Source organism: Vicugna pacos, chromosome 19 (assembly GCF_048564905.1).
Source record: "Vicugna pacos chromosome 19, VicPac4, whole genome shotgun sequence".
NCBI classification, from domain to species: domain Eukaryota; kingdom Metazoa; phylum Chordata; class Mammalia; order Artiodactyla; family Camelidae; genus Vicugna; species Vicugna pacos.
In genome coordinates this window covers 5792629-5806863 of record NC_133005.1, presented here as the reverse complement: position 1 = coordinate 5806863, position 14235 = coordinate 5792629, and the positions used below count along the sequence as shown (strand labels likewise).

Below are 14235 nucleotides of genomic sequence, written 5' to 3'. Positions count from 1 at the left end.
AATGTTAAAATCAGCAAGAGAAAAGCAATGAATAACATGCAAGGAAACCCCCATAAGGTCATCAGCTGATTTCTCAGCAGAAACTCTACAGGCCAGAAGGCAGTGCACGATATATTTAAAGTGATGCAAGGGGGAAACTTACAACCAACAATACTCTATCCAGCAAGGCTCTTGTTCAGACCTCAGAAATCAAAAGCTTCACAGATAAACAAAAGCTAAAAGAATTCAGCACCACCAAGCCAGCTCTACAACAAATGTTAGGACCTTCTCTAATCATCAAACCATAAGAAAAGTGAACAAAAAGAAGAAAGAGAGGGAAAAAAAAGACCTACAAAAGATTGTTTTGCTATTCGGGGTCTTTTTGTGGTTCCTTACAAATTTTGGAATTGTTTGTTCTAGTTCTGTGAGGAATGTCGTGGGTATTTTTATGGGGGTTGCATTGGATCTGTGGACTGCCCTTGGGTAGTGTGGCCATTTTGATAGTGTTGATTCTTCCAGTCCAAGAGCACAAGAAATCTTTCCATTTCTTTGTGTCATTTTGGTTTTCAGAGAATAAGTAACCTCCTTGGTTAAGTTTATTTCTAGGTATTCTGTTGTTTTTGATGTAATGGAAATGTCTCTGCCGGTTACAAAATTCTGGTTTTTGAAGTGAAAAAAAAAAAAAAGCGAATGAAGGGCCACAAATGTCAAAATATCCTTCTTTCTTATGGGTTAGCTATATTCCATTACCTATTTACATGCTGCATCTCCATTATCTATTCGACTACTGACATGCACTTAGGATGCTTCCATATCTTGGCAATTATAAATAATGTTGCTGTTAAAGCAGGGTGTATGTATCTGAATTAACTCTTATTATGTGGTTGGCTTTATTCCTTTGATAACTATGTAAGTTGAAAAAGCTAAAGCTCTAAACATTCTTAGAAACAATGAACAGTACATATATGTAAATTAAAAGATGTATGTGCAGTTAAAAAAAATCTATCAAGCCATGAAAGACATAGAAGAAACTTAAAAGACATTACTAAATGAAAGAAGCCAGTCTGAAAAGGCTACAAATTGTACGATTTCAAACAAATGACATTCTGGAATAGGCACAGCTACAGAAACAATAAAAAGATCATGGTTTCCAGGGGTTTGTGGAGAGGGAGGGAGGGAAGAATGAATAGATGGAGCACAAGGGATTATTAGGGCAATGAATTTATTCTGTATGATAGTATAGTGGTGGCTACATGTCATTATGCATTTGTCAAAACCGATAGAATGTACAACAGCAAGAGTGAACCCTAATGTAAACTGTGGACTTTGGTTGATAATAATGTGCCCATGTTGGTTCATAGATTGTACCAAATACGCCACACAGATGAGGGATGTTGAGGGTAGGGGAGGATATATGTGTGGGTGGGGAGGGCTATGTGTGAACTCTATATTTTCTGCTCAATTCTGTTGTGAACCTGAAACTGCTCTAAAAGAATAGTCTATTAAGAAAAATGATGTAGGATCATATATATGAAAGCAAAAGATACACAAGTGCAAAAAACTCTTACAAGTCAATGTGAACACATGTGGGTAAAAGAACACATACAAATGAGTATAAAAATAAATGTGTGTGTACATATATATATAAAAATGTAAGTACATACATACACATGCGCACACACACACACACACCCACACACACCCACGGAGGGAGGCAGTGATGGCCAGACAGTGGAACAGACAGAGGCAGAGACCAGACAACAGGAGCATGCTAACTGCAGTAATTTCTTCTTTTTTGCTTGTTTGTGATTTCTGAACTTTCCATAATGAACACATTAAAATAAAAACTTAGGTTAAAAGCAGTCGTCATGCATCCATCTTCATCCCCTGATCTCCAGTGACCTCAGACGGTCTTCATAGTCAGGGCCCTTCCGCAGCTACTGAGCTCTGAGTGGTCCTGACACGCACTGGCCCATCTCGACGCTGCACCCCATGAAGCTCCTCGGATGGCTTACCCAACACAGGTCTGATTTCTTACTCTGGATATTTTTTGGACCAACTGGATTTGAAACTCAGGTGTCTGCCCTCTTCAGAATTTAATTATTCGCATCCACTATACCCATTTAACTGGACTCGCCATTGGTCAGTGCTTGAAGGGGGTTAACGCACAAGCGAAAATTTCTCCCTTGATTTTCCAGACTGAAACGAACTTGAAATGTATATAATTTTGCTTAGAGAACTTTCAAAAAGCTGTGAAAGCTTCCACCTTCTGCCAAGTTGGCTGCCTGTTCGCTGTCTCAGAGCAAGAACGGAGACTGTCTAAGGAGTGGGCTTGGCTGCTTCTTAAAGACACTGCACTACTGAGGAGGAATGTTTCCTCCGCAGCAAAATTCATTCCTGGCAAAGACCCTGGCTGGGCGCTTCTCCAAAGTGGAGCTAACTCCCAAAGGAAGGCACCAGGATGCTTTGCCTCATCCAAATATTCTCTGGCACCAAGCAGCATGCATGTGTGCATACAAATCCTGGTTCCCAGAGAGCCTGCGATGTGATGTGGGCCAGCAGTAAGTTCCTGAACTACCTTAGAAATGATACACCCAACATTTTGTGCCCAGTTAGGCTGATAAAATGTTCTTAGATAGCAAAGACTTCACTTTTAAAAACTCCAAATCTTACTATGATTCAGAGCTGGGTTTTTTTTTTTAGACATGGGCTATTTGGAGAATTACTAGTATGCCTGTTGAACAAAGACAAAAAACCAGCTGCTTTGAAGGTAAGCTAGATCTTACTGGATACAATAATTTGCAAACCAGACATACTTACGTACTTCTTTCAGAGAGCTCTGCTCTAAGAGGACCTGAATACTAAGTAGTATACGTTTTTAATCTACTGCAGAAAAAACATACTCGGGTTTATATGGTATCAAGGAAACCAAGAGATATGTCCATTGGTAACAGTTAAGAAAGCCATAAAACATGCAGATGAGCTGGCTGAACCGAGCCTGGCAGGGCTCGAGGCGCTCCGAGGGAAAAGGATCTGCGTCAGATTTACTTTCATCAGTTCCTCACCACCCCTACGGAGGAAGCTGGATTTGACATGTTCTGTCTTTCTGTATTTCCAAACACTGTTTTCTAGACTGGACATTCTTAAGGAAATGGAAGGAAAACAAAAGAGTGCAGAAAAACCACAACGAGGTACCAGCTTCACTAACAAAAACAAAACAAAAAATAAACTAACAAGAAAACATTAGAAAATGGCACATACTGGTGAGGATGTGGAGAAACCAGAACCTCATGCACTGTTAGTGGGACTGTGAAACAGTGCACCTCCTGTAGAAAACAGTGCAGCACTTTCTCAAAAAATCAAAAACAGAATTACCACAGGAGCCAACAATCCCACCTCTGGGTATATATCCACAGGAATTGAAAGCAGGGACTCCAAACAGGTATTTGTACATCCAGGTTCATAGCAGCATCATTCACAATTGCCAAGAAATGGTGTCCACTGACAGGTGAATGGATAAATATGATGTGGTAATATACATGTGATAGAATATTACACAGCCATAGAAAGGGAGAATTTCTGATACCTGTTACAATATGGATGAACTTTGAGGACATTATGTTAAGTGAAATAAGCCAGTCACAAAAAGATAAATACTCTATGAATCTACTTCTGTACCCAGAGTAGCGAAATTCAGAGACAGAGAACAGAAGGGTGGTTGCCAGCGTGACGGGAAGGAGGAGTTGGGACATCATCCTTTAATGGGTAGAGTTTCCGTTTTCTGAGAAGAGTTCTGGAGGTTGGTGGCAACAATGTGAACGCACTTAACAGCCACTGAACCACACACTTCAAAATGGTAAAGATGGTAAATTTTATGTAAAGTGTGTATTGGTACAATTTAACAAAAGAGTGAAGAAATGAGTCAGCAAATGCTTACTGAGTACGCAGAAAATCATTCTCTGTTGTATTTTGGGCCATGCATTTTAATCATAGTCATAAATTCTAGACACGCCACCCAGAACTCACAAAAACGTTACACACGCGCAGATGTTATTGAGTGTGCAACAGAACGCGGGCTGCAAATTCCCCTCCTCCTAACCCCTCCTGCCCGAGCCCCAAAGCGCATCTCCTCAAAGCACGGCCGTCTGTCTAGCCAAGCGAGCGGCACGCGCCCAGGCCGGGCTTTCGGAGGCTCCCCAGCCCGCGGACCCTCGGCACGACTCCTGCCTGCACACACCAGGTCTGCTCACAGCGCCGGCCTCCCGCAGCACGTCTCTCCAGAGGAGCACTCCTCCCCACGCACACGCCTTGGGTCCCACACGGAATCCAGTTCACCTGTGAATCCTGGGCGGAATTCTCCGGTGGCGCTGGGGGGATGATGCGGGGCTCCCACGTGGCAGGGGTCCAGGCCTCACTCTCTGCTCTCCGAGGTAAAGCATCTTTAACAGACTTCTCCCGTCTTCCTGTCTTCAACCCCGGAGGCAGAAGTACCAGACCAGAGACTGGGGGAGGTACTGCCGAGGTTCCTCATGACCTGCTGCGCCCTCCTCGCCACCCTCCCCGACAGGGCTCCCGGCTACTTCCTGCAGGCTGCGTGCTGCCGTGGCACTGAGAGCACGCAGAACGGGGTGAGAACCGGGGGAGCACTCTACAGGAAGAAAGGCCCGGCCCCCTGAGCTTGAGGGCAAGCGGGTTCCAGTTACTCGGCCTACGGCGCAGATCCCACGACGCCACCTGGAGCTGATCTCAGTGTGGAGAAAGACTCCTTCTGGAAGTCTCTGGGTTTCTAAACAAGCCAACACACGACAAGGCCTGGCTACAGGAAGGGCATCCCTTCCGAGGCACATCCGCTCCCCTCCCGCGGGACCTCGGCCCTGGATCACACGCTCCCTGGCCTTCGCGCCCAGGGGGCTCACGTGCCTGTGTGTGTTTTCCTGGGCAGAGAAAACACTGCCCTGACGCTGACAGGCCGACTGCACACAGCAGACCCTTGGCAAACGCACTGCTCTACTGAAGCACCTCAGTCCTATGTTTCCATCTTGAGAAACGAACATGCTCTTATGTCCTGGGAGCCGATTTAAGTAACAATTATTTAGTCCGTCCAAGTATTGAACGCACTTTGTTCAGTTTTCGTCCCGTTTATCGTGTGGTGCTTCGTTTAGCCCAAGGGCATGTACACCTGTAACATCAAAAAAGGTGCGAACAGCACGGCTTAGCCGCATCCGGCTTGTTTCCCGAGAGGCTGGAGCAGATCACTCTGCAAGGCGTCTGCTGCCCATAACCCAGAGGAGGCAACATTTCTCCAGTTACATTCTAATTCACGGGTAATCATTCTCCACAGCAGGTGGCAAGTTGAAAGGGGCTGAAGGCAGGGAGGATGAAGGTCTGACTAAGTGTTAGGTCATTTGCATTTGAATTTGTACAAATGACTACTGCTCGAGTGGCAGATACGAAATGTGTCTGCCAGGTGGACAGGGTGCGTGGTGGTGTCTGAGGCACCTAGAACCGTCTCCTCAGGTGGCTGCAGGCTGTTTCCCGTCGAAGTCTCTGCCCACCTGGGTCCAAGCCTTCCCTTCACCATGAGGAGCTCCCTGAGTTTTGCTTGAGGATCCGGAACCTGACTGTGAGGTCATCCAACTGCTGCAGCGTCACCTGGGAACGGACCCGTGACACGCAGAAATGTTCCTTTGCATCAAATGCTATTTTCCACCATTTGGAACATCCATGTCCAGTGGAATCAGCAAGAACCTTTCCCTGCAGGACTCATGTATCTCACTAAAATTTCATTCTTAATCTGTTTGCTAAACATTTACCAAGCACGTTACATGATAGAACACAGAAGTTAGTAAGAGGAGCCTCTGACTGTGAAGATTTCCCATCTAATATTAGGAAAGACACTCACACGGTGTTTTTTTTTTTAAAGCTTTCAAAAAGTCAATGTTGATTACTTTAAAAATGTTCAAAAGACTTTAAAAACGTCCAAAGGCCTAAAGATACCCAGGTTTCAGGTAAGGTTACATGCAGGCACTGACTTTAGGTTTCTCCGTCGCTAAAGCCTGAATTTCAAAATGTTCAGTGCTATACTCTCATGATCCCTCCACCTGGGGAGTGCTGAATGCCTCTGGTTTTTGGCACACTTTATCAAAAGTTACCGCTCCAACAGTGATGAGAAAAACAAAGGCGGTAGTGATCACTGTCACCAAAACGAGAACGTTACCATCCAGAGAGAAAGTCACCATAGCAATGGCAAAAGTCAAAATGGTTAATCCAGTAAAGAATCCAAAGAATCATTGCAGAACCCATGTGAGCACTTTACCTGGGTTACTCTCTGCAACCAGGTCTGCTGACTATTAACCTGAGGTGCTGAGATCATGAGCCGGTTCCGGTACTAAATGCAGCTCTGAACGCAGAGACTGAACTTGCCCCCAGCCGCCGCCCCCACCTCAGGAACAGCTGCACCGTCTGCCCGAGGACTTAACCCTGACGCCTGGGACCCCGCCTCACTCCCCTGATGCTCCATCTCCATGGTTACCAGCCAGACCCAAGCCACTGCCACCTCCCACCTGGACTTCCAGCTTGGAGATGAACCCAAGCAAGCCCTCTCCGTACCCAGCAAGGGCTGAGCCAGACACACGGCACAGAAGCGGCTTTCTCAATGGCCTCTGGCTTTTATGCTGCATTCTCCAAATGACACACACCCTAGTATTTACAGGAAATTTGTCTTCTGTTTCCTCTACTGCTTAAAAACCTCAAATGGCTTCCCAGCACTTTTAGGAAACAGTCAAACTCCTTCTGGTGGCCTCCAAGGCCCCCAGCCGCCCCCCACCTCACCTCGGCCCACTCCTGCAGCTCAACTCCATCTGCCCTGGACTCTCCCCATGACTCAGTCGGATGCCACTGCGCTTGCTTCTGGAACACTCTCCACTCTCACCTTCCCCGCTGCACAAGCATCATCCTCCCTCCACTCAGGTCTTAGTTTAAATGTCCCCTCCTCAGGGAGCCCTCCCTGATCACGCCATCCAATTCCGCCCAAGCCATTTTATTTTCATTTCATTTCATTTTCTGCCTATCTTTGTAAATTACCTGTGATCACTTCTCTCGAGCAGCAAGCTGCAAACCGACCCCAGCTGTGCCCCTGTGGGGAGAACCAGGGAGGCTTCCCGGGGGGCGCTCAGAAAGGGCTTGCTGACAGATGCGGGTACATTGCGAAGAGGAGGAAATCGGGGTGACAGGACTGGAGCCCTGACAGTGAGGAAGGGACATTTATTTCTGACTGGGGGAAGGGAGTTGGGAACAGCGTCGGGGGAGATGGCATTTACTACACTTTGAGGAGATTCATGCCGGGCCCTGGAACATGCAAAGGAAAAGCCCCAAGGGAGCTGGTGGGGCGGATTGGGGGTTCCCCAGGACATGGGAGGGCAGGGCTGGGAGGAGGGCACAGTCGACGGGGGCTGAGTGATGTGGTGAGGGGCTGGGATCTGAGGTTTCAGACCACAGAAAATCACTGAAAAGTCCTGGGGATGAAACTAGTACACTCTGACCTACATTGTGCAGACACAGAGAAAAACTGTTTTAACGTCAAAACCAGCCAGTGACAGAAAACAGCAGGACTGTGGAGAGACTACACGTTCTTCTGTGTTCAGAGGACCGAAAAGAAGGCCTGAGGTCCCCTCTGTAAACACCAGGGAAAGAGGGGCCCACAGGTGGTGACCCTGGGTCTCAGAGGACAGGCTGAATGCAGACCCCTTGCTGGTTCTCAGAGGCACTAAGCAGCCACAGAACATTCCCAAGTGTTTTCACAGTAGAAGCCACCACCATCAAGGACACCGAAGCGGGGACCCGGATTCCAGGACTGGAACTGGGTTTCGAGCGGGGAGATGAACCCAAGCAAGCCCCCTCCGCACCCGGCAAAGGCTGAACCAGCCGCACGGCACGAGCAGGTGAGGATGTGTGATTTCAGGTGACGTTAACCCTGAAGACCTGCGTGTTACATTAAACCTGCATAAAGTGAGCATACGAATGAGTCAGTCTCCGTCCTGCTTAAAGTAGGAAGGTCAAACTACCAGAAGGACTTAAAGACCTACGATGAAACGTGCCTTCTGGAAGTACCAATAACCTGGTTGCTCTGAGACTGTTCTCCCGTGTCAGGGGCCTCACCAGTCACCACGGCTGAGTCCAGGCAGATTTATTCAACGGGCACAACTCTTCTCAGTGACCGTGTAATAAGATGGAAAAGCTTCACAAGTGGTGCAGGGAAAGGCTGACCCAGGGAGGAACGTGCTTGCATGTGCTCCCAGAAGGTCTGGGAGGAGGAGGCGCACAGGAGCCTGCAGCCATGGGGTTGCGCTCCCCGGGCAGGAGGTCCCTCTACGAGCAGACACAGGGCAGGGCGGTTACGTCGTGGGCAAGGGAAGGCTGCGCTCTGTACCCGCTGCCTTCCGCTCATGACGGGCAATGACGGGTGTGCGCTCCCACGTGGCACACTTCCAACTGGTCCACCTGGGGACAGCCCGCCAAGGACAGTCAGGCTAGGGATCCAGAAATGGGATCAATGGCCCCTCCAAGTTGCAAACTCCTACAGGAGTGAAGAAATCCCCTGCAGGCATGGTGCTTTCCACAAACCAGAGTTCTGACCTGAGCGGAGGGAGGGAAGGTGCAGCCTTGGGGAGAAGTGCTGAGCTAGGGGTCACGGGCGATGTCACTGGCCCCTGGTCTGAAGCCACTGCCCAAGTGGAGGAGGGCAGGTGGTCATCGGCGGGGGGTCAGACAGACCTGGACACACACCGCAGCTCTGCCCACAAAACCGAGGCGGGCAGACCTACAACGATTCTCTACATGTGAAATGGAGAAAAAGTCAACGTGAGAAATTCTAGGAGAGGCGCTTGGTGTCGCGCCTGCGCACAGTGACTACGAAACAGACGCCAGCTCTGATTCTTTCGCTCAGCTAGCGATCTACCGCCACTGTGTCACAGGAGGTTCTCCTTGTGGGAAAGAGACAATCACAGGACTTCACTAAACGAAAAAGGACCCCAGAGTCCTTTCATCCAGTTCCCTGTTTGGGGGCACTTTCATTATCATTTCACGAGTGAAACCACAAAGGGCCTGCGCAGCTCTGCTGGCCGCAAGGTCACCTGCCACAAGTCCCTTTAAAACACTACCGCTGTCCTCAGTGGTCCCCTAGCACCTGCAAGTACTGCACATAGCTTCCTGGGATCCGAAGCCCTGCGAGGCAGGGTTGTCTCTGCTATTACACTAAACTTAGGACATGAAACGAAAGCGCCTACCTAAGCCGATGGGACTGTGCACTGAGCACTCAAAGTGCCGACTCTGACAGCCCTGCAGGTGAGAATGAGGCTGAACAACCCTTACCCGTGCCTGCCTGCTGTTCAGCAAAGACCCAGGACGCGTCCTCCCATTCGAGTCATGACTGTAACTAAGTAAAAGGATGTGCAGACAGCGAGCGCCGGAAAGGAACCCAGAAAATGACGACGGCTGATCTGACAGCGAGTCCTAACTGCAGAAGTTTTACTTTTATCTTATTTTTTTTTTAAGTGACTTTAATGGAGTCGCAACAAAGACCACCAGGACAACAATCACAGGGAAGGGCGTGCCGCTGTCCACTCACCCTGGGTTGTACAACATGACGGCAGAGAGGTTCTCGCAGGACTTGGAGAGGTCGGTCATGGACAGGCTGAGGGAGGACAGGAGGCCACTCTACGAGCAGACACAGAGCAGGGCGGTTACGTCGCAGGCAAGGGAAGGCTGCACTCTGCACCCGCCGCCTTCTGCTCGCGATGGGCAATGAGGGGCGTGCACTCCCGAGTGGCACACTCCCAACTGGTCCACCTGGGGACGGCCCGCCAAGGACAGTCAGGCTAGGGATCCACCTGGAGCCCAAGCCCCACACTAAGCACCACTGGGGCCCAGCATGCTCGGACAGGAATCACAGTCCTGTCGGTCCCCTGATTAGGCTGCTGCGTTCAGGGGAGGGAAAGGCTCATGGCATCTTCACCATCCCCTGCTCCCCGGCAGGTGTGGTACCCTGGCGGCAGCAGCCCTCACACTTGCTGAGGGGATGCAGATGCGGATGCAGAGGGAGGAAAAGGGAGACGAAAATAGCCAGAGCTGGACCTGTCCACAGAAAGCCAGTGGCAAGTGTGTTTTCCTCCTCCTCTGACTCTGCAACTGTGTCCCAGAAAGGGCCCCAGGGAGACCCTGGCTGAACAGGTAAGAGGCTTCACTGGCTGGGAATGGCAGCCTAGAGAAGGTGGGCTTCGTGACTTTCTTGTTAGTTCCCATCTAAGATGCTGCATAACACAGGGTGAAGGCAAACCCTTCTGGGTCAGCAGGCCAGGGTGGAAGCCCCAGCTCCCCACTTGCTGGCTATGGAACAGGTGAGTCTCAGTTTCTCATCTGGAGCCCCTGTGACGTGGGGGTAATGATGGCCTCAGTAGAGATAAAGTGGTCCACGTGGAAGTTCTGCTCACGGCCACACCAGCCGTGACTCTATGACCGTCCTCGGTCTAAGGACAGCCCTGGGTCCCTAGACGGACTTCTCCTCCTCTCTCTGCTCCTCTGCCCACCTCCCCCATCCAGCACTTGCAGTGCCCTCTGGATGGTCCAGCCAATCAAGCTGGAGTCACCCCCTCTCTGCTTCACACCCCAATCAAAAATCCAATTTACTGAAAATGAAAATAAAAAATGAGCAGACTTTGAGATGAAAGTGATTCTGATCCTGGGTTAACTCCTAAAACAGATCCTTGTAAGTGGAAGTCAGTCTCCACTTAATGGAAAACGATGTCCATCTCTGCTGCGGGGGACGAAGGGCTGAGGAGGAGGCTCCAGAACGAGTGTTTCTCCTTCTGCTCTGGCTTTTATCTGCCGCCCGACTTCCTCAGGCCATCGCCCGCTGGGAAGCAAACCCCTAGAATCAATTTAGGCTGCAGGGCTTTTCAGGTGGTTTGGGCTCCCGTAAGTCACGCTGCTGGCACAGAGTGGAGACACCCCCCCGGCCCAGCCTCCCGCCTCCCTCCCCCAGAGCACAGTTGGTGCCTGGAGGTCCCATGCTACTCACTTTCCTCTTCTCCCTGAGCTTGGCGGCCTCCTTTGGATGGTTAAAGCGAAACATGTTGGTCCTCCCCAGGAGTATGACAGCACCTAAGAACACACAAAACCGCCATGAGTTTCGGCGAGCAGCCTGGTCGGTTGGCAACATCCTCACATGGGATTCTACAGCTCAAGTGTAATTTCCAGTGTCCTGTAAAACAACACAATAAAGGAAAGCTTTAGTCGCAAAAGTCTGCTTACATAAGCCAATTTTAAATCTTCAAATGCTTTTACTTTTATAGCCAAGTGTCGTGATACTTCTGTTGCCCAGGGCAGAAGTGATGGGTCTGAACATTACAATATCGTATGAGATTTAAAACTTACTACACCGATAATTATTTTGATTGTTGAGAAGAAAAACAGAAATCAGTTCCCCAAAGAGATGCCGGAATATCAAGCAAAGAAAAGCATAAGGTCACCAATTTAGGGAACGTTTATTAATGTTGATAAAAGTAGAAACCTCAAAGGAAAGTACTTTCAAAAGAAAACATGGTGAAACCCCAGAGTACAGGTCACTATTACCAAAATCTCCCTCAGAACTTGACAGGGAGAAAAGTGTGCACATGTCATGTCTACTTCCATGTAAAAACACTGCTTCTTGTTAAAAACCCTGTTAAAATGTAGATGGCCACACTGGACAGACAAGAACGGCTCCTTTCGATTGACAAGTGTCCTGCTTATTCAGAAAACGATTACAAGGGGCAAGAGAATTGAGTGTAAATGCCCCAGGGTAACAAAATCATCAGCTGGGGAGAGAAATCTCAGCTTGATTGAGCAAATACATGCTTCCTAAGGCCGGAGCCGTCCAAAGCTGGCACGGATGTCGCAGGAGGCACTGAGCCCCTTGTCCCTGGGGGGATTTAAGAGATTCAGACTCTTAGCTGGTCCCATTGACACCTGAGAGTCTGCCAGGCCTCAGAACAGGCCCCCGTGTTCAATCTTTGCCCTGAAAAATTATGCAACTGATTTGGGAAGGTAAGACCCTCGTACTGCAAGTCACCCATGAAGCATCTAAGTGCGCAGTGAGGGTACCGTAGGTGGGGACAGGCTCTGGCACCGAGGACCTGAGCTGGGTCTCACAGGACAGTAGAGGACAAGAGAGGTGCCCCATGTGAGGGTGACCGTGGGGAGGGTCTGAGCCTTAGACAGGAGACGAGCCTCCTGACTCTGGAGAAAGGAGAGAGTCAAGTCCAGCCAAAATACAGGACATCTGAAGACTCCATATTGGATAGATGAGGCCAAAACAGACCGTGAAGCCTTGGCAGCTGGGATAAAGGATCTGCAACAAAGCTCAGAAAGACTGGTGACCAGAGAGAAAACCCAGCTCATGGATATTCTGGGCGTCCTGTGCAAATCTCAAAAACAAAACCATTAGCTGTGAACACTTAAAAATCTATAGTTTTCACAAAGAAGTCTGAGCTTCTGGCTTCCCTTCAAAAATGAGAAGCTCCGGGATGAGCAGATCTGTGCTGTCACTGGGCTGCTGGCGGCCGCCCCTTGTGGGCAGGACCCAGGACCTCTCGCTGACCATAGGCCCCAGCCTCCCACTCAGGGACTGTCTCCCCCTGGACCCTGCAGCTAACGTCATTGCCCCAGACAGCTCCTCCCGGGCCTCAGACCGGCAGACCTGCCTGCCTATTCGACACACTGTCTCAGGTTCTCGTTTCAAATGCAATATGGTTAAAACTTATCAGGTTTAGATCATAACCACAGGGAGCGACTAAAGGGTTGTTCAGTAGAAACGGAGTCACTGTGAGCAGGAGGACACAGTTCTAGGAGACTCGGAAGGGCAGCGGTGGGTATGATCCACACTACAACCTGCTTGTCCCCAGCGTGTAACACCGCGTCTGTGTATTTTCCAGTTATGGAAAGGTACCCTTACTACAATGAAGAAAGGTGTTTCCCACGCCTTTTATGACTAGGACTCAAACTGTGTGCCACACAGAAAGTCAGAAGCTAAACAGCCACATCCAGGACATATGTGAATTTAATGCTCTTAAAGTGACAATAGAGATTAATAAGGCGATCTCATCAGAGGGGTTAATTACATCAAATCCAATTCTTTTTTCCCCTGTTAATCAAGTGCCCAGCCATGCAAGTTGAAAATTGCCAAAATATGTTAATGGAAAAATAGAACAGTATTTCAGAGACCTACTTCATATCTCATTAAATCACTGAAAATAATCTTGCCACTCATGTGTTTGCACAAAATACACATATCAAGTCACCAGTGCTTCCCTCCAGATCTTAAATTCTCTCTCATTATGAATGACTCCTTGATCTGAGGTTAATGTGATTAATCAGAGCAGATGGACTTTCTGTGATGCACTTAATTTGTCATTTTTAGAGAACATCTAAACCTCCTTGAGATACATGATAGCATCTTTGAGATTACTGAGCACTCGTTCAGTCCTTGAGGCCAAATTCCAGACGGTCTTAAAGGGGGATGGAGGGGAAATGGCAAGATGGAAGGGTAGACAAAGGCTCTTGTTAACAAAAAAAGGCCTGTGGTCAATCTCTGAATGAAACCACGAATGCTAGTTCCACTGGAGATTTTCTACTTTTGATATTTCAGGTACCCTGAAAAACACGTAAACATTTCTGGTGATTTCTAAGGAGTGCAGTGATAATGATCGTGAATATCACTGTTAATGACCATCCTCAAATTTTATGTGAGATTTTCTAAATTCTGACTACTGCGCAAATAAACCTACTTTTTTTTTTAACTAAATGTTGTCATTTGAGTATTTCTGAGGTGATGGTGTTGGAATTATTTTGTTCTGGGTTACAACTAAGAGGAACAAACAACAACCATTCCCAAATCTGCGTGGTCCACAGTAATATAAGCTTATAGGCCAGAAACAGGGGGCCCCTTGCAATTCTGCCTCAGGGCTCCACATTCTGAAATTAATCATGCTTTAGAAAGGCCCTCCTCAGCCCACTGCCCCCCCCCACACACAGACAGGATGCAACACACTGTCAAACCATGCCCGCTGGAAGTTTTAGACACAGCGGCCAGGAAAGCAAAGCTCTGTCTGTAAACACATCATTTTCCTGAATGGCATTGCATGGGAGGTCGGGATGAGGGAGGGCTCTTTTTTCATTTCCTAATTCAAGCAAAAAAAAAAAAAAAGTGCTTTTTGTGTGACA

General features: G+C 48.5%; 1 protein-coding gene across 11 annotated transcripts in view; it reads right to left on the bottom strand.

Moving 5' to 3' along the window:
- The window catches only part of KIF16B (kinesin family member 16B), a 257261-nt gene that overhangs the window by 108986 nt on the left and 134040 nt on the right, over positions 1-14235 (bottom strand). For all 11 annotated transcript variants that reach the window (XM_072943787.1, XM_072943791.1, XM_072943788.1 and 8 more), the window contains exons 16-17: positions 11054-11136; positions 9605-9693 (exon numbers count right to left, since the gene is read on the bottom strand). In XM_072943787.1, coding sequence (XP_072799888.1) covers positions 9605-9693; positions 11054-11136 — 172 coding nt within the window. The remainder of the gene's footprint in view (positions 1-9604; positions 9694-11053; positions 11137-14235) is intronic.